Consider the following 25,559-nt stretch of genomic DNA (forward strand, 5'->3'; position numbering starts at 1 on the left):
ATTACTCACACCAAAGCCATCAAATATGTATATGATCTTCATTAGAGAAGAGAAGTTAGTTTTGGAGGAAAAACACTCAAAGATTGTGTTTCCAAGTGAATGGCGCCCAACCTGGGCCATTTTTGACAGTACAAAATCCATATTTAGGGCTTCAAATACCCAGCTGGCGAATAAGGGTCTTCTCCAATGAAAAGATTCACCATTTTCATAAAAAAATTAAATATATACACTTTTTTAAAATTCTGAATGAAAATGTAATTAAATGAAATGAAATGTATGTTTCGTTCAAAAACCGGAGGGTAATCTCTCCCAGAAAATACAAACTGGACTCATGCAATTATGAAGTTCAAGGAAGTCCCTTATATGGACAAATGAATCCAACAAACACACGATTGCGACTATATTTTGTTTGTGTTTGTATATTGTTTTTCAAGCAACATCGGTTTATTTTCATATCAGTAAATTATAAACAATGCAGTGCACATTTCTACAGATAAGATCAGTGAAAAACATAAAGACACAAACACACCAGATATGCAAAGAGTTTCTTAAAACACACATATATTGTGTTAATATTTTAGACATCTAAAGAATAATCATTGGTGTTAGAAAACTTTGATAAGATCACATTATGTCATGACAATTAACAGAGAAATAAAACAGAGACTTTTAAAACAGTTAGTAGATTCACTCAGAAAATACTAAAAAACAAATTAAACATGAAAGTAAATAAGAAAAATAATAAAGAATGAAAACAGTGAATGTAAGTAAACACACAAACATTGACGTCTTCTCTCTCCTAAGATCTGCTGCAGATGAAGTTGAGTTTGTGAGTCTCAGGAAGGCTGATCCAGCGCTGATCTCCTCCAGACTGAACTGCTCCTTTTCTCTTCGTAAGGCTGCAGTTTTCCGGTGTCGCTCCGTTCCCTGGAGCCCAGTTCTGATAGCACACGATCTCTCCGCTCAACCAGAGCCACATGTTCATTTGGCAGTAGTTGTGTAAACCCAACCACACCGCCTCAGTAGACGCACGTTTAACCACATTCGTCACCTCCTCCTGCATCTCGACTGAATGAACCGAGACCAGATCCGTATAATTCTGTCTGCAGTATCTCAGAGCTTCAGGCCACGTCAGATTCTCGTTGATCAGAATCAGTTTATCTGGACACAAAACAAACCACAAGCAAAAACTAGAGAGAGACTGATCAAAAACAACATGCAGAACAAACACTGTGGAGGAATCTGTCATGTCAGACATGTAGCGTGAACTTTAAGATATCTGGAGGTGATGGATGGATTGTGTGTGTTTGTGAGGATCTGCTCACCTTCATGACACACAAAAGGAAGCGGGCCGTCACAACGGCTGTCATACCATTTACCCAGAGTGAACGGGTCAATCGGACTGAGAACTATACAGTTTTCATGTCCTCCAGCATTATTAGGTTCACCAGAAGCCCAGTATCTGAATGAGGAGTCACTCTGATCTGACCACTGCCATGAGTCTCTGAACAGACCGATCCAGACATCATTAGATATGTGACTATCATTGATGAACTTCTGAATCTGTTGATTCTCATTCTGGTTCCTCACACTGACCAGATCAATGTGATACTGTCTGCAGTAACTCTGAGCGCCTCTCCAGTTCTTCATCTGATTGACAAAGACGAGTCCTGTGTTCACTTTAAGAAAAACACATGGAAACAGATTCATAAATCAGTTTATTCATAATTATTATGCCGATTTACAGTTTGGAAGCAAAGAGGACCAGTGGTCATCAGAAACTAGTGATGTTACATTTGACACTGAAGCTTCAAAGTGCATATCCAGTTTTCAGCAATATCTCATGAATCTCCGTGCCGGAGCGCGTATTGCTTTCAGAGAAACGAGTGATCAGCGTAAAATGAAGCCTCACTTTCTGTCCAGTCTCGTGAATGCTTCACTTTGTCGGAATGTTTGAACCCAGAACAATACTCTACAGGTTTTTGAAAGTTTAAGTCCATTTACTATATATATATATATATAATTTTTATTTTATTTTATTTTTTATAAATAGACCTATAGCCTGTGTTACTTGATCACATATTATGCCATATAAACATCATAGAAACTATAAAGTAATTAGACCACCATTTACTTGCATCAAGCAACTTTGTTGGTATTTTTTATAAAAAGTATTAATATAATTGTTAGATTTAATTTATTGCCACACTTTAATATGTGATTTATATTATCAGAAAACTGAACATTTAGCGTAGTCAGGCTTTTATTTGTGCTCAATAGATAAAACAATGGCGCTGTGGACAGGGTTTATGGCTGCTATAGATTTGACCTGCCACAAGATGGCGCTGTTTTCAACACTCTTGATGCTTCCAATCTTTTCCCGGAACAATCAGGGGAAATTCTCAGTGATTCATGAGGATTCTTTTCTCCATCCCTATCAGAAACATGTGTCATTCATAGACTGATTTAGCTGATAACTGTTGTGACAAACTGCTGGTCCAGCCAGACTGCACCAGGTGGAGTTGATCTGCTCATTAGCAGGGTAGACACAGGCTGTGTACGAAATCGCACATACACCCTTAACCCTCTGGGGTCTATGGTGTTTTTGGGGTCCTTGAGATGTTCTGACATGCCCTGACATTTGTGCTTTTTTCAGTTGCTTATAAACATATTAATGGCAAAGGTGTAAATTCACTCTATATAGCACAAACAGGAGTTCCATAATATGTGAGCCACATGTATGTACATGTTTTCATTTTTGAGAGAATAATGTTTATGCATGGTTATTGAAAAAACTAAAAATTAAAGTTTCTGAAATAAGGCCACAAAACACACACTAAATATGTGGCAATAAGACTTCTGATTAATGGATGTCGTCGCCTAGAATTTTTTCTTCAAAATGATGTGAAAATCATCCTGCCTAATCATTCACATAAAACGATACATTGATTTTAGTTTTGTGAAACACTTTTAGTTTGGAAAGCCAATATGCGGATGGGGCGTAAACGCTCCAACAGCATCATGCATATTTAGTAGTTCACACCTGGTGAGACAACGCCCCTGCATACTTAATGAGCCATTCATTCAGGTGTGTCACCTATAGCTAACTTAAATATACAAGCTTCATAAAAATGATCATTCTAGGAGAAAATTTCAGATGGCATTTAGAGGCTTTTGCATCTGAACTCTTCATATACACACACACACACACACACATATATATATATATATATGTGTGTGTGTATATTTATACACAAATATACATTTTATTTATATTTTTTTTATATACATTTTTTTTTTTTACAAATTGTGCTTGCAAATTGTATAATATCCAAGGTAAACATGTCTAGTAATTGTGCAGTAAATTCTCATACTGTATTTTCAGTTTTGGAATATTTATCCTCTCCCCAAATTTGTTACTAATAAAACACAATAAAAATTATTTAAAGAAAAAAATTATGTTTACCTTTTAATAGTTTGTTTACATCTACCTTTTGAGGGACATTTTCCATTATTGTTATTCCTCACAGCGCTGCGAGACGGTGTAAACAAGTAATGATCTGAATAAACTTGTGTTTTCTCGAGCTGATATGGGGCTCGAGAAAACACAGCCCCTCACAGGTTTGCGCCGTGGATTCCCGCGAGTCAGACGCGGATACTGTGTTTGTTTTAGGCTCGCGCAGTCTTCACTCGGACGCGCACTTCAATCCGTTGTGGAGACTCTCTATTCGTTCCAGTGAAATTACAAAACAAAATACACACAAACATGTCTCTGCCTGATATACAACCACTGATAAACATAATCTGATTTTATAAAAAAATAAAAAAACTATATGAGTGCAGATTCGAACTCAGAACCTCTGACACGCTTGGCAAATGTTCTACCACTAGACCACTTGAGTCCACTCGGCGTGATCAATTCGCTCTTGAACATGCTGCCGTTCGTGTCTGAGTTACAATCTTCCTCTGAGGAAAAGGTGAGTTCTTCCTCGCTGTCCAGAATCATCTGAAGGGCGTCTTTACCGGAGAAACGAGCCATCCTCTCTAAACGCGATGAACTATCAGTGAATCTGATGAAGAAACTTTGTGTTTTTATGGCATTGATCGGGGGGCGGGTGCGAAGCATAGATCACCTAAACTATTTACCATGTGAATAGTGCCGGGGGCGGGGCGGCCTCAGCTCATTATTGAGATAATGAGGCAGAAAGAAAAAACGGCACCTCTCCTTGCTTTCAAACGGATTACATGAGTTGAAAACATTTGTTTTTTATATTAATTACTTCACTTAAAAGAAGAGAATTCAAGCTTCATAAAGACATATCTCACGTGCCTGTGTGAGAAGTATTCGCTGAGTTACAGTTCATTTTCGGACGCGTTTCAGAATGGACTTCACTGACGGAGAGGAGGCAGAACTCGCAAATGTTTATTTTTCTTTATTTGGCGAAAAGCACAACACTTTGTTTTTATTATGAGTATACACAAAAAAAAAATACACACTTAACAGGATCGACTGATGTATAACACAAGCATATAAAATAAAAATTAATATTAGAATTTTGATTCTTTTTTGCACTGATAAGGAAAAAAACGAGCCTATCATGCCGGCGCGATAGCCGACCCCAGGGGGTTAAATAGGGCATATTTGAGGAAACAGCCACTTGTAGTGGTGTGTGCAAAATCCTGTTTTGTATCTTTGTATGCTCTTAAAGTGGTGTTTGTATTTGTGTTTAAAAGTTTTTCACCTGACTGATTGACTGCATCAAACTTTCAAAATAAAAAAGAAAGAGAGCAAAAGTGTGGTCAAAGAGTGAAGTCCAGTTTTATTATTATTGTAGGCTAAGTGGCAGAGTTCTGCACACTGAGAACCGTGCAAAATATTGAGGAATCACTTGACAATAACATTGAGTACCATTTAGTGAATTTTCATGACAATTTTATTGCAACTTTATATTTCTCCATTATGTGTCCTTACACATTTCTGTGGGATACTGTATTCAGACACACAGAGCTGAACGAGAGACACATCAAACAGATGAAGATGTTAAACTGCATATTAATGTTTGTTAACTAGTCCTTAGAAAAAAAAGTTAAAGAAAAGTAAAAAAGTAGTGTCAGTAAAAAAAAAAAAAAAAAATCTAAATGTTGGATTGTAGACAAATGATTATTGTTCCAAATTAAATTCCAGTTAATATAATCATCAAAACAAAATTATTATATCATATTTATTTTTTACATATATCATACTGAAATTTGTTCTCGGTACAAGAGTTTTGTTCATATATATCATTCAAGATGTGTAACGTTATTGTATGTCTACTATATGTTGACATTATATGCATTCATTATTTCATTACAATTTATTTTGAATTTATAACTTACAGTATATATTGTTGCTGAAAAAAATAAAAATAAATAAAAAACTCTTCTCTCTAATGGCGGATTCCCAGAGTTATCAACAACAGAAGATCAACATGTTCAATATCGGTTTATTTTCTATCCAAAAGTTGAAAATGTGAAAAAATATCCACAGTCTGCTCTATATTTATGACTACATTAAAAAGTAGCAGCATTTAGTATTACATTAATTTTGTACAGTATATTGTGCATCTTTTTATTAATGAATGTTTATTGTGATTGTATGGAGCTGCACTTACTGTTAGATGAACTGCAGATGAAAGTCAGGCTGTCACTCCATGGCCAATCATGCCATTCTCCATTTCTCATGAAAGCACACTCATCTCCACCATTAGGTTGTCCAGGTCCCCAGTTCAGATAGAGCGCAGGTTCACCTGAAGACCACTGCCATTTATCAACACTCGTCCTCTTCAGCCCAATCCGGATATCCTGAACACCTCCATCATTCACACTCTTCTTCAGCTCGTTCATGTCGTTCATGTTGTCAACGGTGGCCAGATCTGTGTAATTCTCTCTGCAGAATCTCTGAGCTTCAGTCCAGTTCTTCAACACGTTTATAAAGTGATACTGACGCTGAACACACTCAGATACGGAGCAGAGAGCTGTGAAAGAGAGCGTTTGATTTAATGCTTTTCATAACAGGGTCAAACCTGATGAAACTATAAACCATAAATAATACAACAAACACACTCACCAATGAGAAGAAGAATCAAATATAGAGTTTGGTCCATTTCTGAGGAAGAAACACATTGAAAAACTCAGACATCAAACATTCCCTGATTCATTTTGGAGTAAAAAATGACAATTTCAGTTATTATCTTAAAAGCAGCATGAATTTACTGTACATAATCATTGAGACAATATTAACATCTGAAAGTGTAATTGTGTTTGAAGAATGAACATGTTCTTACTTTAGAGGTCGTGTGTTTCTGTCCTGAGTCTGATGTTTCTGTCTGCAGATTTAAACTACGTGATTATTATATCTGCTCTCATCCCTCATTCAGCTCATCATGTCATTTGTTTATTTCTCTGAAAACCCCTATTCCATATTTTACTTCCTCCTTATTTGTGTATTTCTCCAACTCTTTCCCCTTATTTGCATCTTGATGCCTGTCAGTCTGTATCAGTCTATGTTAATATGGACCTTATCAGAAAATCATATACATATGAACATTCATAATTTACATTTGAACACTAATAACTAAACAGTTTCTCTAATGTTATTGCTGGACTGTATAACTCGTGTATCATCCCTGTTCAACTCTATATGTATGTTTGTGTATCTCTGTTTGTGGTCACTTTTTATCTGTTTGTGTGTGAACTGAACAACCCACTAATGATCTGATTGATGAGGGTTGAGTTCATTAGTGAAGGTGGGTGGGGGGGTTGAGGGATTGAGGGATAGAAAAGGACAATATTAAAGATACAATATGTAAGATTTTTGTAATAAAATATCTAAAAATCACTTGCACAGTGTGATATATGTCCTGCAGTTGTGTACTTACAATATCCCAAAAGTTCCCAAAGATTTTTAATTTCAGAGAAATTCCAGTTTTAAATAATGGCTCGTCCATGTTCACTTGTCACCTGTCAATGACGTAATATCCGTGTTATCCCTGGTTTCCGCTCGATCTGCCATAGTAACCATGGCGACAGACGTGGACAACTGCGCTACGTTTAGCTCACGCTGTTGTTGTTTCGTTCAAACATTATGGACCATGGCAAGCAGACTTTGGGACAAAAGGAGAAGTAAAACGAGGATCAATATCAGCGTGGCGTTTTCGAGATGCCGAGACTGCAATGGGCTAAAGCAATCCACACCAGGCAGATAAATCCACACAATGGCTGGACGCAGACACAGAAACAGAGAACTAGAGAAACTCTGGTGAGAATAACGACAGGACGAGAGCAAACAACAATCTGACAACAAACACAGCAAACCATGAGGCAGAGATAGGAGCTTTAATGCACAGCAGGTTCAGCCGCTCTGATTAACTCGTCAGCACAGAGGTTTCTAGGCTGAAACCAATGGAAACTTGTTTCAACCACGTAATAAAACTATTCAAAAGATAATTGTGACTTTTTATCTCTCAATTGCAAGGTAAATAGTCAAAATTGTGAGATATAAACTCACAAATGCAAGTCATGAAGTCAGAATTGCTAGATATAGTCACAATTGTGAGAAAAATAAAGAATTGTGACTTTATTACTCACCATTGATACTTTATATCACACAATTCTGAGAAAAAAAGTTTTGTGAGATTAAAAAGTCACAATTGCATTTTTTTATTCTGTTGCAGAAATAAGCTTGTAGCAGCAGACAATGGCATGACATTCACAACAGAGACGAGATGATAGGCTTGTTCGACTTGAACCGGCGCTGCACAGACCGATCGGTGAATGACATCAAAGTACCGCGAGAGCGAATAGAAAGTAGACGGCTCCTATATGCTTTTGAATTGCTCTCGCGGTACTTTGATGTCATAAACCGATCGGTCTGTGCAGCGCCGGTTCAAGTCGAACAAGCCTAAAGACATTAAACGTGTCTTTATTTCCTCCGTCTAAATACTTGACTGTGATTGGCTGGATGCGACATTAAAACATAAAAAGAAGAAGTAATCTGTCTCTTTGTGAAAATTCTTATTTTGTTTAATTTCATACTCCTGCTGTTTTTTTTTTACACATTTGCATGTTAACACATCCTCGTCACTCATTTGTTTAAGTCCACATTTAGACGTTCAGGCTGGACAATATTTCCATCTCTGACGTGAAACAGGAGAAACAGTGTGTTATTGTTCTAGTCATATTTCATTCAGTCGCATTCATTTAGTTTCACTGAAACAACAGGAAAGTTACACTATAACTTTGTCCCAATTCAGAGCTGAATCCTTCAAAGTCCAAGAAGGTCGAAGTGAGTGTTTGCTGCGTACGAAACCTTAGGCAGTGACTTTGCAGGCAGCGTTTGAGCACAAAGGTACCTCACTAAACTGATTTCAGACACACTTCTGATGCAGCGTTTACGCTGGTGTTTGCCTCGAGGGTGTCATGGTGCAAAGGACCATAGGTTGATAGTAAAATCAACCTATGGTCCTTTGCACCATGACCTCGAGCCAAACACACCCCCAGAAGCCTTTTCTCCCTTGGTCGAACATTATTAAAGTTAGAGCTTATTTAGAGATATCAGCCGAATGGCTTAGTGCAGGTGCTATTGGATCCTATGATGTATCTCGTAAATTACCCCACTAATAATGCCCAGAATGGTACCAAACTTCTACAGCAGTACAAATAGGTTCTGTACTCATAAAACTCTTCGATCCTCGATTCCTCGCAGTGCGATTAGAGAACTGAGATGTCCTTCAAGATGGCTGAGCTCGATCGGTTTCCAGGTCATAGGATGGAGGACGGAGGAGCGAGGAGACGAGGAGGGATATTGAGAAGCACCCCTCATGTCTATCTCTTTTACTCCTTGCCTGTGTTCTTCTCCACTAAGACATATTGTCAAACAAATATTATGTAATAGATTTTCCATATTACTTTTTCCATATTAATAATATTAAGAAATGAATTTGTTGGTATCAAGTGGCTCCCCCTACACTTCCACCTAATGTTAGACCTAGCCTACCTGTTGCCTTTCCCTGTCTTTCCCGATCCACCATCCTCACTGTTAAATATAGCAGCCTAAATTCAATTCTTAAATCAGCCTAGTGATGGCATCAGATAAGACAACTATAGAGCTGGTAAGTCCCGCCCCTTCCGCTAACCCCACTGGACCTCTAGGTTGAAAAATCGTCAATGCAAGTGAAAGGGAGAAAATAATTATTTTCTGGTCCCGTTTGAATTGTGCCATGAATGTGAACATATGTTGTCTGTGAATTTTTTATATCATTTTTCATGTTACGAGTTTGACAGTATATGGTATGATTCTTCGGCTAGCAGTTGTGGAAAAGACATAACGAGAAAGACTACATGTCGCCTATGTGACGTCACCCCATAAAGTTGACTTACCCGTGGTTTTCGCCAACCTCAACGATTTTGTCCTCTCCCTGAAAGAAGGCGGTGAAGTGCACCAAAGACACAGTCATGTTTAGCGGGATCCGTGAGCTAGTGTCCGTGTGCGCGTGGTGGTGACGTTTCAAACGCGTCGAAAGCAGCGAAGAGTTGTAGTCCACAAAGTGCTCTCACACAAAGTCTAACCGTATCAAACTTCTACCCGCTAAATTGTAGCATTCTTTACACAAAAAATTCTATAAAAAATTCACAGACAACATATGTTCACATTCATGGCACAATTCAAACGGGACCAGAAAATAATTATTTTCTCCCATTCACTTGCATTGACGATTTTTCAACCTAGAGGTCCAGTGGGGTTAGCGGAAGGGGCGGGACTTACCAGCTCTATTATGCAGTAAGGTTGTGCTGCTGTTGAAATTACATTCACATTTTGTATTTAAAAAAATACAAATATGACACACGCACATGTAGCCGGTCAATTTAGGCATTTGAGGTTTTTTTTAATTTTTTTTTTTTATGTGTAATAAGAAATGTAGTAAACTGTTAACTTCAGCAAAACTTGTTTTCAATGTACTATTTTCAATGGTTCCGATCAAGAGTTCCTATCAATTGTTGTATGTGGGCCTTATTTAGTGGGACACCAAAGAAAACTATATCGCTTCTCCTTTAAACATTCGCGTTCAGCCTCAGACGCATGGTGTATGCAGACCATAGACTGTAAAAAATATGGACAAAGCGTCTGTGACGTCACCCATAGACTTTCTGAAGAACGGTTTTGAAGCCGTTTATGGGGGGTATGGGCGGCGCCATCTTGGGAAATCTTGGGAAATCCTAACCCCGCCCACCTTCTAACGCAGCGCGCGACACTCAGCTCGCTCTGCTACTCTGGTTATCTCTGTGTATATTTTAGGCAACGAAATTTGTTATAAAACACCATACTAACTCTTTTCGTTTTCATTTAAAGAAATCTTAAACATTATAGCCACACAAATGTGGTTCAGGCAACGCGTATTGATTATATTCACTGCACATAACGTTTGCCTATTTATAAAAAAACAAAATATAAAACACAAACCTGCCTCTTTTCGTTTTAAATATAATATAAAAATATTAAACATTTTAATATGGTCCAGGCAATATGTGCATTTGTACTAAACAACAGATTTTGCAGTAAACAACATTATAGATCATCTTCGTTGTATTAAAATTTAAAATGACAAAACTCAACCCAGTCTCTTTTTGTTAAATTTCAGTTTTATCAATATTAGCCATTATAAAGTATAAGTAAAAGGTATAAGAAGCTATACAAATAAAGCAAACAATTCAGTCAAACATACAAAGTCAGCGCTCTAGTCTAACCATACAACGGTAAAGTTAAATAGCTTATAAAGTTATGAAACTTCCCCTCAGCCAAAACGATTGGCCAGGGAACAAGTTATAGATTCACAAAACCAAAAATCGCCCGTTAGATATACACAAGACGAATTATACCTCATGTTTAACCACTACAGAGGCGCCAGGGTCAGCGGCGAACGACTAGCCGAGGAAAAGCTGTTCCAGGCGGGGTACATGAGCGCCGAGCGCCCGGTCATCATCGCTGGATCTCACAACTGGATAAAATTTTCATAAATCTTTAAATAAACCACAGATTTGAGCTTTAAACAACTACATTCTCGCCTGAAAAACTCTTAAAACTACATTTCATGATACAGAAACAGTAGTATTATATTTCAAATGTGTTAAAAAATGGCGCTTCTTATGTTGTCATTCTCCAGTTGGCGCAGCCTAAGCTGTCAATCAAGCTGTCAATCAAAGTTAACCACGCCCTTATTTGTCATACATTTTATATCTAAATACTATCTACTACTATCTAAAAAAATTCATTACCCTCGCCGTTGTCAGGCACTCGGAACCTATCGAAAAATACAATAAAAGTCCATGGGACCAACCTGTAAAAACATGAATTTATGCTGTGAAAACGGACATTTTAACATGAGGGCTATGGACATTTGCTCCCTTTTGGGACCTTCCCCTAGCGGATTTTCGATGTATTGCAGTTTTTCGCACTTCCGGGTAGGCTTCATTTTTCAGATGAGAATGTTGCCCTTTGATGCAGACGGGGAAGCGGAGGTAGTTTTTCCTCTCTCCTATGTCTTGTATTAACTGCTTTTCTGTAATGAAATCGTACTCGGTTACTAACGTAACCTCGGTTCTCTCTAGAGAGGGAACGAGTACTGCGTAAGTCTTACGCTAGGGGAAAATCTCTTTTCCGCGAGATACTGAAGCCAAAAATTATCCTTAATTTTGAAATAATGTAAAACGCGTTGCGGCAGCATGCAGACACAGGCGAGACGGCTCGCGCGCCTATTGGCTGCCCTGCGGCAACTGCAGCAGCCTATCGATAAGGCCTTTTCGTGACGTCAGCTCCAATGGGGGCGCTTCGCGCCCAATACGTCACGTCCCGTCAGAATGGGCGTGGCCTAGGGCTATAAATATAGCTTCGAGAGGCTAGCTCACTGGTTTTTCATCGCCGAAGCGAACCAGAGCGTGTGCAGGCACGGCAAGATACGCAGTACTCGTTCCCTCTCTAGAGAGAACCGAGGTTACGTTAGTAACCGAGTACGTTCTCTTACGAGAGGTTCTCTCGTACTGCGTAAGTCTTACGCTAGGGGAACACAGTGTAAAACGCCGTGCATGCTAAGATCCAGCACCAAAGTCCCAAGGGCAAGTGCCCGGGCTCATATAGTACATGATCAAAAGGGACTCACAGAGAGCCCAGGAAAGAGTGGCTAGAATAGCATCATTCCTGTAATAATATAACATCCTATAAGGAGCGGTTATACTGATGATGTGTCGTACAGTCAGGGCGATCCCCGGCCTGGACTGACGAATATAGTGGGTCTTACACACTGCCCATAGAGCTGCGCGATCAAACAGCGAGCATTTGCTCAAGCAGTTTCAGTATTCTGGCCCGAACACATCAGGGCAGACAGTACCGATTTCAGACCGAAAGCAGCTTAGCCTGCAAGGCGGGAACCTCTAGGTTATAAAACCTTATAAATGTAGACGGGGAGGCCCAGCCTGCCGCCATACAGATATCTTGCAAGGCAATCCCACTAGACCAAGCCCACGACGAGGCCACGCCTCTCGTGGAGTGTGCTCTGACACCTAATGGGCACTGTAAGCCCTTAGAGGTATAAGCCAGCGCTATAGCATCAACTATCCAACTGGATAGGCTCTGTTTCGACACGGCAAGTCCCTTAGAACGTCCGTAGAGTGAAAACAAAGAGCTGCTCTGTCTGTCTGAAAACAGACCTGCGAGACACATAAGCTCTTAATGCCCTGACTGGGCAAAGGAAGCTTGCGTCTCCTTCCTCGTCAGAGACCGGTAGGGCTGACAGGGAAATGACCTGCGCCCTAAACGGTGTGTTGAGGGATTTTGGAACATAACCGTGCTTAGGTTTGAGTATAACTCTTGAGTCATTAGGCCCAAACTCCATGCACGTCGCGCTTACTGAGAGCGCGTGTAAGTCCCCTATGCGCTTCACTGAAGCGAGAGCCAGAAGAAACACTGTCTTGAAAGACAGGTGTTTAAGATCAATCGTCTGTAAAGGCTCGAATGGGTCACCTTTCATGGCTTCCAGCACTGTAGAAAGGTCCCATACAGGGACTGAGGGAGGTCTGGGAGGATTCAGTCTCTTAGCTCCTCTAAGGAAGCGGATGACTAAATCGTTCCTTCCTACTGACTGACCCAGCGTTGTTTTGAGAACGCTGCTATGGCCGCCACATACACTTTGAGCGTGGAAGGGGTCCTGCCCTTGTCCAACAGCTCTTGTAGGAAGGAGAGAACCTCCGTCACCCCACAGTCTAGGGGCGACATGCCACGAGCTGTGCACCAGCTGGAGAGCACTGACCATTTTGAGGAATAGAGACGTCGCGTAGACGGAGCTCTAGCCTGCGTGATCGTGTTTAACACTCCGCTTGGGAGGTCAGCGGGTACCCGTTGATGGCCCAAACATGAAGGGACCACAGCTCTGGGCGCGGATGCCAAAACGAGCCCTTGGCCTGAGAGAGGAGGTCGCTCCTCACTGGCCATGGGGCAGTGCTTGCTATCTGCATCAGAACTGGGAACCAGGGTTGGTTTTTCCAGAACGGCGCTACGAGTAGCACTGAGCATCCTTCTCTGATCCGTTCTATCACCTGAGGCAGGAGAGAGACGGGAGGAAAGGCATAGAGCGGGCGGCGGGGCCATACATGAGCCAGCGTGTCCCTGCTCTTGGAGAAAAATTCCAGACAGTGAGCGTTTTCTTGAGACGCGAACAGGTCTACTTCCGCTCTGCCGAATTTCTTCCACAGCAGCTGGACTGTCTGTGGGTGTAGAGGCCACTCGCCTGTCGGAACATTGTTCCTGAACAGTCTGTCCGGTCCTACGTTTAGGAGCCCTGGCACATGCGCTGCTCTCAGCGAGAGCAGGTTGCGCTGAGCCCACACCAGGAGGCGTTCTGTCAGCCTGTGCAGGTTTCGGGACCTGAGGCCGCACTGGCGATTTATGTAGGACACCACTGACATGTTGTCCGAGCGGACCAGGACGTGGTGTCCTTGTATTTGGGGACAAAAATGCATCAGCGCGTTGTCCACTGCCAACATTTCGAGGCAGTTTATGTGTAGAAGCTTCTCCCGTTCTGACCATTGGCCGAAGAACGGTCTGCCCTTGAGCAGTGCTCCCCATCCCAAGGTGGATGCGTCCGTAGACACTACCTTCACACTCGAGGAAGTCCCCAGGCTTACACCTGATTAGTACAAGTCGTTTGCTTTCCAAGGTTTCAGAGCTGCGATGCATTTCTGATTGACCTTGAGACGAAGCAGACCGGAAGCCCACGCTCGGCACGGTACTCGCTCTTTCAGCCAGAACTGTAGCGGGCGCATGTGAAGCAAGCCCAGCTGAAGTACTGATGATGCTGAGGCCATGAGACCTAGCATCCTCTGAAATTTCTTGAGCGGGACAGATGCGACGCAGCGGAAAGAGCTCACTGCGCGCTGAATGTCTAGTACGCGCTGTGGTGACAGTCGCGCTATCATAGACAGCGAGTCCAGTTCTGTGCCCAGAAAAGATATTATCTGTCTGGGAGACAGAGAACTCTTCGCCCAATTGACTCTGAGACCCAGATTCTCGAGGTGATCGAGCAAAATGGTCTTGTGCTCTATGAGCACCGAGTGAGATTGAGCTAGAATCAGCCAATCGTCCAAGTAGTTCAATACTCGCATGCCCTGTAGTCTGAGGGGTGCGAGCGCTGCGTCCATGCACATCGTACATGTACGGGGTGCTAGAGACAAGCCGAACGGTAGGACTGAGCACTGATATGCCTGGCCCTCGAAGGCGAATCTCAAATGTCGCCTGTGACGTGACGCTATTTGTATTTGAAAATATGCGTCTTTCAGATCTATTGACACAAACCAATCTCCTCGGCGAATCTGCATGAGGATTTTTCTGGTCGTGAGCATTCTGAACTGTCGCTTCGCAAGCACTCTGTTCAGTTGCCTTAGATCTAGTATGGGTCTGAGACCCCCGTCTTTTTTCAGTACCAGGAAGTATCTGCTGTATAGCCCTCCTTCGCTCTGAGCTTGAGATAAAGGCTCTATGGCCCCTTTGCTCAACAGTTTCAAAAATTCGGCTCGAAGTAGGTGGTGCTACTTCTGTTTTTACCGTAGTTTCGACGCGCGTCACATAGCGGCGAGGGCGTCGGCGAAACTGTAGCGAATAGCCTCTTTCTATAATGTCTAGCACCCACTTCAAAACCCCCGGGTAGCCTTCCCCATGCATCTGCACGAATGGCTAGGGGCTGAATGCGGAGCGCGCTCCGGTCGCTCAGCGACAGAGGGGCTTCGGTGTGCTGCAACATAAGCGTCGCGCTTTGAGGCAGGGGGCGCGCTGATAACAGCGGGCAGAGTGCCCGCGCTCGACTCCTTTGCGGTGGTCAACCGAGAGGGGAGGGCTGGGCGAGTCCCGTAGGACCTGTCATGTCTATGTGTGAATGTGGGCGCGGGATAGCGGGCACATTTACAACACTGAGAGCATTGTCCTTCTGAGCAGAGCGAATGCACGTTGGTTTTGTTTTTACAGAAACCTTGAGATATGCGGAATGTAGTGTTTGTGGGCACTGGGCAGTGGGCACATTTACCACGTTTAATGCGCAATCGATCTGGGTCGATTTCATGTGCGCGAGCCCTGTGACGGGCTGTGTTTGTGTGTAGGAATGAGCACTGGGCAGTGGGCATTTTGTCTACACTCGTAACACCATCGGCCGTGGCCGGGACACCAGAAAATACACTCTTATGGGATTTATCTGGGTAGCCGTAAAAGCGGCGTTTGGGTGCAGGCAAGCGGGCTGCTTCGCCGACTTGTTTACTGCAGAATACACTGGAACAGTCGCATTTACTGGAACTGAACGAGCGAGAAGTTGCCATAGAAACAGAGAGCGTCAACATGCTGGCGTTTGTTTGCAGGCGTGCGTGTATCACAGCAGGCTTGTTCACTGCAATATTGACATTTCCAGTCGTCTGAACTTCAGAGGCGGAAACCATAGAAACAGTGTTTGGGTGCAGGCGAGCGGGTTGTACCACGCGCTCGTTGGCTGCAAAATACACATCTGCAGTCGCCTTTTCAGGGAACTGCCAGAGCGAGCATTGACGGCAAAAAAATATTTCTGCCGGTAGACCCGGGATTCGATCACAGGTCTCTCGCGCGATGATTTACCACTGGACCACAGAGGAAGACACATAGGCATTCAGTTAGCGCGAGTATTATCAGAGAGCGTCAACATGCTGGCGTTTGTTTGCAGGCGTGCGTGCAAAACAACAGGCTCGCTCACTGCAATATTGACATTTCCAGTCACCTGAACTTCAGAGGGGAATGAGAAATGTGTGATGAGTGGATGTCGGCCCGGCCGCAGCGGGGCTAAAAACACCCTTTTCTCCTTTCGCCAGTGACGCACGGGAACCATAGAAACGGTGTTTGGGTGCAGGCGAGCGGGTTGTACAACGCGCTCGTTGGCTGCAAAATGCACATCTGCAGTCGCCTTCAGGGAACTGACAGACCGAAGCATTGGCGGCATAATATATATGCCGTTAGACCGGGATTCGAACACCGGTCTCTCGTGCGATAAACCTATGATTCCACCACTGAGCCACAGGGGGAACACAAAGGCTTATAGATGCATGAGCATCCCCTTGCCCGTCACGGGATCACTGGTGGCCCCAAATTGTTGTTGCTCAAAATTCATTACTCTTTAAAACATCACACTCGTACTTGATCTGGACAAACTCAGCATTATAAGAAAGATTTAAGACTCCAGCTTCGATATTTGACCACTGTTTAAAAATCAGTGAGCTAGCCTCTCGAAGCTATATTTATAGCCCTAGGCCACGCCCATTCTGGCGGGACGTGGCGTATTGGGCGCGAAGCGCCCCCATTGGAGCTGACGTCACGAAAAGGCCTTATCGATAGGCTGCTGCAGTTGCCGCAGGGCAGCCAATAGGCGCGCGAGCCGTCTCGCCTGTGTCTGCATGCTGCCGCAACGCGTTTTACATTATTTCAAAATTAAGGATAATTTTTGGCTTCAGTATCTCGCGGAAAAGAGATTTTCCCCTAGCGTAAGACTTACGCAGTACGAGAGAACCTCTCGTAAGAGAACACTTTATTTATGATGTCAAAACACTGTTAAGAGGTTATGTCATAATGTGTATCAGTGTGATTCGATTATTTTCTTTGTAAGTTGCTCTTTTAACCGTGTTAAAGTTAGAGCCTCGTTTTCACGTGCGTCTTTCAATGCAGGAATGAGAGAGTAGGCCTTCTGGTATGTCCCTAGTTGTGTCTCACTACTCGGTTTAAGGTTTTTTCAATTTGTGATCTTTTATTTGACTGTTTACTATGTAATGTGTGAGTTTAACTTGATAGTTGTGTACCTCCAGTATATACTAGGGCTAATTTCATACTAAATGCCTTGTGGTATATTTTCATACAATGAGACTGTTTGTGTAAAAAAGGAACTTTATTATACACACAGTAGTTCAACAATCAGTTTAAAGTACATTCATATGTGCATTTAAGTGAATTTATAACATGTTTGTATGTTAACTTTCTCAAATGTGTTATTTAATTTCCATTTATGTTTCCTATGAGTGCTGTCCTGTTATGTGGGGTAATTCAGCACCATCATCTACATATGTTAAATGCTATATAATGCCCTTGTTAAAGCGTTCGGGCTCAGACGGATGGTGTATGCAGATGGGGAAGTGGAGGAATGAGAGAGTAGGCCTTCTGGTATGTCCCTAATTGTGTCTCACTACTCTGTTTAAGGTGAATAAACAACTCAGAGTATCATCACTTCAGTCGTTGTGTGGTCGTGTTTCCATGGTGTCCTGTGGTTACCACTTGAAGTCTGCTACACGTGCACATATATATAATGTTTTTTTTTTTTCAGCTTCTAGTCATTTATTGTGCATGCTACCTTATATTTACCAGTTGTTATTTTACCTTAATAAAATTGAGATATATCATGCATGGGATTGGTACCATAGGGTTTAACCAAAATCTAAATGTAAATATCAGCAACCTTAGTCTGCATTAAAGCAGGGCTCAGTAGTTTCGGGATTTCTTCGCTGTATTCTCGCTTTTTGCTTGCAGGTTTCTCTCTAGAGCTCCCCCCACAGCTTCGGAATAGATATTTGACAACACTGTTGTAAAAACTCGTTAGCGATTCTCAGACACCAGAGGCTAGTAGATCAACGACATCAAAGCAGATGGGACATTCTTTAAAACGTCTTCTTCATTCGGGTTCGAACAGCGTGAGGGAGCACAATAATGACAGTATTTTAGCAGATTTCTTTTGGCCGTAAAGCAATTGTTTACATCGCGAGACCTGATATCACGCGAGACTTCCTGACGCGGCGCCGGTGGCCCGCCGGCTCAAACTTGCAAGTGCGTATTTTCCGCTCACGGGCACCAGGGGGGTGCGAAACGACCACCATTCAACCCGAAATAAGTAATATAACCATTCCACTGACTCCGAAGCTGTTCAGTTAAGGTAAAAAAGTTACTTAGTTCACCTTTAAGTCAGCAAACACTAGCCAGTCTCAGTTTACATCAATATTCGCAAGCCTCCAAGTTTGGGAGCAAATCTATGCATGATTCCATGGTAAACCAGAGATATTACATTAGTTGTTTTCCAGATCATTTATTATACATGCTACCTTATATTTTCCAGTTTTCAGCTCAGCAACCTCAGTTTTGCATATTCTAAGATAGCCGTAATTTAACCCCCCATTTGGCTGCTACATTCCCAGTGTTAGCAAACGCTAGCTAGTCTGTTAACAAGAATATTTGCAAGCCTCCAAGCACACACAGACGTCACACTTTAAATCTTACCTGTTGCCTTTCACCATCCACTTATTTAGCTGCTGTCGCATCCCTTGACATGCCATCTCCTTTTCCCTCTTTCTTTTTCTATTTTTAGCCCCCGACAGCTTTTTTGCTTTATCCATCTTTTTCGACGACAACTCATTACTCGAACCTGCTCGCTCAGCGCTCACGGCGCCCCCGCCCTCTCCCGATATTACCTCCACACACTGTCAAAATTCTATGATGGAATCTTATGAGAGCGCCGGCGCCTACTCTAGCCTGTTAGTCCTCTAAATTGTTATATAACATTGAGGAAATGCAGAAATAGTTTAGAAACGCACAACAGCAGCTACATAAGAAAATACCTAAATGTATTTGCGCCACATATAGCACCTATGCGCTAGCACCTATAACTATGCGCCGCATATAGCACATAACCACTTTTTGCGCCACTGCATATGTTTTACTCCACTGCATTTTCGCTCAAATTGACCTTTGTACTTGCACTTTGTTTTATGTTTGTTTGCGAGTCAAGTTTTCCTTTGCAAAGCAGATAGAGTTTGTTTGCAAAATGAACCCTCAGGGTTTATAACACTCAGGGTATATGACACACCTCTTGGTTTATTATAACTTTCTAATGGTCAACCTGTTGTTGTTTTTTTATTATTCTCAAACACATAAGAATATATGTTTATTAATTGGAGGCACCGCGCTATATAACAAATTATTTTTGTAGTATTCTTGTAGCTAACTATCCATTCTTCTGGGGAAGGACCAGACATTACCCTTTACTACTGCTGGGATACCAGGGCTCTTTTAATAGTATTATACAAGTGTACCCGACTGGGGAGGGTTACACAACCCTACCCTGCTTATTTCAAATATGAAATGAAATATCAGTTAAATAACATGACAAATACACAATACTTCTTTTAACTGTCTATGGACTTGTCTCAGCCTTAGATATGCCGGGTGGCTTAAAAGACATTTCTGGCTCCATTTTTGTATTTAAAAGTCTGTCAGAAACACATCTGTCACAGTTGCTAGGCGACAGGAGCGGTGGGCGGGAACAGCTGGTGATGTAAACAGGAAATCCTCCATATTTTAGAGTGTCTCGTTTAACAACATTCACTTCAACCTTACTGGACTTCGAATGATTCAGCTCTGAATTGGGAGTCAATTATAGTGTAACTTTCCTGTTGTTGCAGTAAAACCAACAGATTAATCTCACTGTTTCTCCTGTTTGACGAGATGTAAATATTGTCCATCCTGAACATCTGAATGTGGACATAAACAAATGAGTGATGAGGATGTGTTAAAGGGATAGTTCGGCCAAAAATTATATTTAACCCATGATTTACTCACCCTCAAGCCGTTCGAGATGTATGTCAATCTTTTTTCAGACGAACACATTTTCAGTTATTTTAGAAAATGTCTTAGATCTTTCAGTGGTTATAGTGTGAAGCAATGGGGTCCACATTGTTCAAGTCCCAAAATGTGCATGCATCCTTCACAAAAGTAATCCATCCGGCTCCATGGGTATAAACGAAGGCCTTCTGAGGGTAATCCGTGCGGTTTTGTCGTAAAAATATACATATTTAAAACTTTATAAACGAAAATAACTGTCTTCCGGTAGCGGTCGACACGCTTTCACGGAGATGGATGCTGGCGTATGACGTAGGACGTAGAGTAGGAAGTGTCGTGACGTAGAACAGCAGCAGCAGAAGATGATGATATTATTTCAGTGAGATAATGAGAGTCCAACAACCTTTACTAACATTAGAAATGGACTTCAGGGGAATGAAAGCATGATATGAGCACTTTAATGTCTTTATCTCGTCTCTGTTGTGAATGTCTGTCGTGATCTCCTCCTCAACACCAGTGATCTCAGCTCTCAGAAGAAGAAAAGAAGAAGAAATATAAGAGCAAAAACAGTTTTCAAACCCTCTTCTCAACACAAACTCTCTCAATAGTGTGATGATCCAAGGGGCTGTGGTGCTTTGTTTTGCCAGTAGGTGTCTCTGGGTAACACTTTTTGTGTCTTCAGGTTAATTGATGTGTCGCAGGTGTGGAGAATTGGTTGATTCACCCTCGAGAGAGGAAACAATTGGGCTTGGTCGCTGCTGGTCTCGCTGCTTGGTGGACATGCTGACTTTTCATTCTCTCCAGTCCAAGGCTTGATGTGGTTGTTTTGTGTTTGTAGATTTTTTTTACTGTAAATGTAGTTATGTCTGTTTTCTTGATTAAATATTAAATGTTCTAAATTTGATTATGTGCTTGGCCTCCCCATTTATGTTACAACCGAGACCAGCAGCGACCAAGCCCAATTGTTTCCACTCTCGAGGGTGAATCAACCAATTCTCCACACCTGCAACACAAATTGAAAGGCATCAATAGTAAACACTATAATTAATGTAAATGAAAAACATCAAAATGTAGTATTTTCCAAGTCAAATCTACTTGTATAACATTGTGGCAAATATACGATACCAGGAATGTTAACAGAAACAAATTACAGAAAGAGAAATATCTAATTATAATCTACCAACCCAAAGTATTTGATTATTAGTAAAAGTCATGTAGTAACAGCCTGACTTTCATCTGCAGTTCATCTAACAGTAAGTGCAGCTCCATACAATCACAATAAATAAAAAAGATGCACAATATACTGTACAAAATTAATGTAATACTAAATGCTGCTAGTTTTTAATGTGCTCATAAATATAGAGCAGACTGTGGATATTTGTCACAGTTTCAACTTCTGGATAGAAAATAAACCGATATTGAACATGTTGATCTTCTGTTGTTGATAACTCTGGGAATCCGCCATTAGAGAACAGATTTTTTTTTTTTCAGCAACAATATATACTGTAAATTATAAATTATAAATAAATTGTAATGAATTAATGAATGCATACAGTATAAAGTTAACATATAATAGACATACAATAACTTTACACATCTTGAATGATATATATGAACAAAACTCTTGTACCGAGAACAAATTTCAGTATGATATATGTACAAAAGTAAATATGATATAATAATTTTGTTTTGATGATTGAATTAAAACAAATTAAACATTTCAGACATGAATTTGTGATCATTAGCTACAGAGCATGTGATAAGAGATGCATTGAGCTGCTGATTTAGGATCTCAACACTAACCCCTAAAAACTTCATTCTTAGATTAACTTTAAGGGAACTCACACATTGTCCATTGCAATAAATAAAATAAAAAAGATGAACAGTAACATTATTATTAATATTGGAGCAATAATCATTTGAATAGCCTAAAATATAAGTCTACAATCCATTTTTTTTTTTTTTTTTTTTTTTTTTTTTACTGACATTTCTAATGACTAGTTAACAAACATTAATATGCAGTTTAACATCTTCATCTGTTTGATGTGTCTCTCATTCAGCTCTGTGTGTCTGAATCCAGTATTCCAGAGAAATGTGTAAGGACACATAATGGAGAAATATAAAGTTGCAATAAAATTGTCATGAAAAATCTCTAAATGGTACTCAATGTTATTGTCAAGTGATTCCTCAATATTTTGCACGGTTCTCCGTGTGCAGAACTCTGACACTTTCCAATAGCCTACAATAATAATAAAACTGGACACTCTTTGACCACACTTTTGCTCTCTCTCTTTTTTATTTTGAAAGTTTGATGCAGTCAATCAGTCAGGTGAAAAACTTTTAAACACAAATACAAACACCACTTTAAGAGCATACGAAGATACAAAACAGGATTTTGCACACACCACTACAAGTGGCTGTTTCCTCAAAAAGTGCCCTATTTAAGGGTATATGGGTGATTTCGTACACAGCCTGTGTCTACCCTGCTAATGAGCAGATCAACTCCACCTGGTGCAGTCTGGCTGGACCAGCAGTTTGTCACAACAGTTATCAGCAAAATCAGTCATGAATGACACATGTTTCTGATAGTGATGGAGAAATGAAGCCTCATGAAGCACTGAGAATTTCCCCTGATTGTTCCAGGAAAAGATTGGAAGCATCAAGAGTGTTGAAAACAGCGCCATCTAGTGGCAGGTCAAATCTATAGCAGCCATAAACCCTGTCCACAGCGCCGTTGTTTTATCTATTGAGCACAAATAAAAGCCTGACTACGCTAAATGTTCAGTTTTCTGATAATATAAGTCACATATTAAAGTGTTGCAATAAATGAAATCTAACAATTATATTAATACTATTTATAAAAAATACCAACAAAGTTGCTTGATGCAAGTAAATGATGGTCTAATTACTTTATGGTTTCTATGATGTTTATATGGCAGAATATGTGATCATGCAACACAGGCTATAGGTCTATTTATAAAAAATAAAAATAGTAAATGGACTTAAACTTTCAATAACCTGTAGAGTATTGGTCTGGGTTCAAACATCCCGACACGCAAAGTAAAGCATTCACGAGACTGGACAGAAAGGGAGGCTTCATTTTTCGTTGATCACGTGTTTCTCTGAAAGCAATACGCGCTTCGGCACGGAGATTCATGAGATATTGCTGAAAACTGGATATGCACTTTGAAGCTTCAGTGTCAAATGTAACATCACTAGTTTCTGATGACCACTGGTCCTCTTTGCTTCCAAAACGTAAATCAGCATAAGAATAATGAAGAAGCTGATTCATGAATCTGTTTCCATTTGTTTTTCTTAAAGTGAACACAGGACTCGTCTATGTCAATCAGATGAAGACCTGGAGAGGCGCTCAGAGTTACTGCAGACAGAATCACATTGATCTGGTCAGTGTGAGGAACCAGAATGAGAGTCAACAGATTCAGAAGTTCATCAGTGATAGTCACATATCTAATGATGTCTGGATCGGTCTGTTCAGAGACTCATGGCAGTGGTCAGATCAGAGTGACTCCTCATTCAGAGACTGGACTTCTGGTGAACCTAATAATGGTGGAGGACATGAAAACTGTATAGTGCTCAAACCAAATGACCCGAACACTCATGGTCAATGGCATGCCGACGATTGCAACAAGCAACTTCCTTTTGTGTGTCATGAAGGTGAGCAGATCCTCACAAACACACACAATCCATCCATCACCTCCAGATATCTTAAAGTTCACGCTACATGTCTGACATGACAGATTCCTCCACAGTGTTTGTTCTGCATGTTGTTTTTGATCAGTCTCTCTCTAGTTTTTGCTTGTGGTTTGTTTTGTGTCCAGATAAACTGATTCTGATCAACGAGACTCTGACGTGGCCTGAAGCTCTGAGATACTGCAGACAGAATTATACGGATCTGGTCTCGGTTCATTCAGTCGAGATGCAGGAGGAGGTGATGAATGTGGTTAAACGTGCGTCTACTGAGGCGGTGTGGTTGGGTTTACACAACTACTGCCAAATGAACATGTGGCTCTGGTTGAGCGGAGAGATCGTGTGCTATCAGAACTGGGCTCTGGTGATCCCAGATTATTTTAGTTCAAAATATGTTTGAGCTTATATATCTCAATATTAATAACAGTCTGGTTAATTTTGAGTCTTGAACTATAAACTCTCAAGTGTTGGCTTTCTAAATGTATGTGTGTTATGTTTCTATTCAGAATTACTTATGAGCAGTAACCTTTTTATTTTGGGCATTTCATGTATGCAGCACTTGCCAAAATTGGGGGTGAAGGGGAAGGGGTTAAGAATGACTTCAGTGCCGTTCTTTGTTCTTTTCTCAAAGAAAAGCTTAACTCCAAGTCTTCCAGAGTCGCGGCCAAAGCTGATTCGAAAGACCACTGTTCGTCATCAGCCATTCTTTGTTTTCAAGTAGCAGGGAATTCACACGGAACCGTCACAACTCTGTCGTCATTATGTTAAACTCTATACACAATGTGATTGGCCTGACCTGAGTTTGGTTTTTCCAGCTCAAAAAGTCAACGGAGAGTTGCTAGACTACCCTGGAAGCAAAATAAATGTTGCTGCCGCTAGGGTGCGTCTAGATTTCTAGGCTATGTGTATTGTGGATTACTCGTTTTTGCAGACACCAGGCAGGCTAGGCCGAATGGAAGAACTCTGTATTGATATGATGAAAGTCAGGCTAATACTACATGAATAATCATTCCATTCTCCATTCCCATTCATCATAGCACACTCATCTCTGCCTTCAGGTTGATAAGGTCCCCAGTTCAGATAGAGCGCAGGTTCACCTGAAGACCACTGCCATTTATCAACACTCGTCCTCTTCAGCCCAATCCACATATCCTGAACACCTCCATCATTCACACTCTTCTTCAGCTCGTTCATGTCATTCATGTTGTCAACGGTGGCCAGATCTGTGTAATTCTCTATGCAGAATCTCTGAGCTTCAGTCCAGGTCTTCATCACGTTTATAAAGTGATACTGACGCTGAACACATTCAGATACGGAGCAGAGAGCTGTGAAAGAGAGCGTTTGATTTAATGCTTTTCATAACAGGGTCAAACCTGATCAAACTATAAACCATAAGCACACTTTACCAATGAGAAGAAGAATCAAATATAGAGTTTGGTCCATTTCTGAGTTGAAAAACTAAAATATTAAGTTAAACATGATCATGTAAACATTTTATCAGCATAACACAATTCACGATCATTAAGACAGTATGAACATCTCAAAGTCTAATTGTGTTTGAAGAATAAACATGTTCTTACTTTAGAGGTTGTGCGTTTCTGTCCTGAGTCTGATGCAGAGTCCTGCACGGGTCCGATTTTGTAAATCCGCACCCGCCCGTACC

General features: G+C 41.1%; 2 protein-coding genes across 2 annotated transcripts in view; one reads left to right on the top strand and one right to left on the bottom strand.

Moving 5' to 3' along the window:
- The window catches only part of LOC311288335 (C-type mannose receptor 2-like), a gene marked incomplete at both ends in the record, with an annotated part of 33,174 nt that extends 8,878 nt beyond the window's left edge, over positions 1 to 24,296 (top strand). The window contains 2 exons of the mRNA XM_084405675.1: positions 23,510 to 23,863; positions 24,028 to 24,296. Of these exons, the coding sequence (XP_084261801.1) occupies positions 23,510 to 23,863; positions 24,028 to 24,296 (623 nt within the window). The remainder of the gene's footprint in view (positions 1 to 23,509; positions 23,864 to 24,027) is intronic.
- Positions 404 to 6,486, bottom strand: LOC311287703 (C-type mannose receptor 2-like). The gene is made up of 5 exons (XM_084404718.1): positions 6,327 to 6,486; positions 6,110 to 6,148; positions 5,655 to 6,017; positions 1,326 to 1,679; positions 404 to 1,161 (listed from the first exon to the last, which is right to left on the bottom strand). The coding sequence occupies exons 2-5, from the start codon at positions 6,144 to 6,146 to the stop codon at positions 800 to 802; spliced, it is 1,116 nt and encodes a 371-aa protein (XP_084260844.1). The 5' UTR covers positions 6,147 to 6,148; positions 6,327 to 6,486; the 3' UTR covers positions 404 to 799.
- Positions 24,297 to 25,559: the final 1,263 nt, after the last annotated feature.

Source organism: Rutilus rutilus (genome assembly GCF_951802725.1).
Source record: "Rutilus rutilus genome assembly, chromosome: 3".
NCBI classification, from domain to species: domain Eukaryota; kingdom Metazoa; phylum Chordata; class Actinopteri; order Cypriniformes; family Leuciscidae; genus Rutilus; species Rutilus rutilus.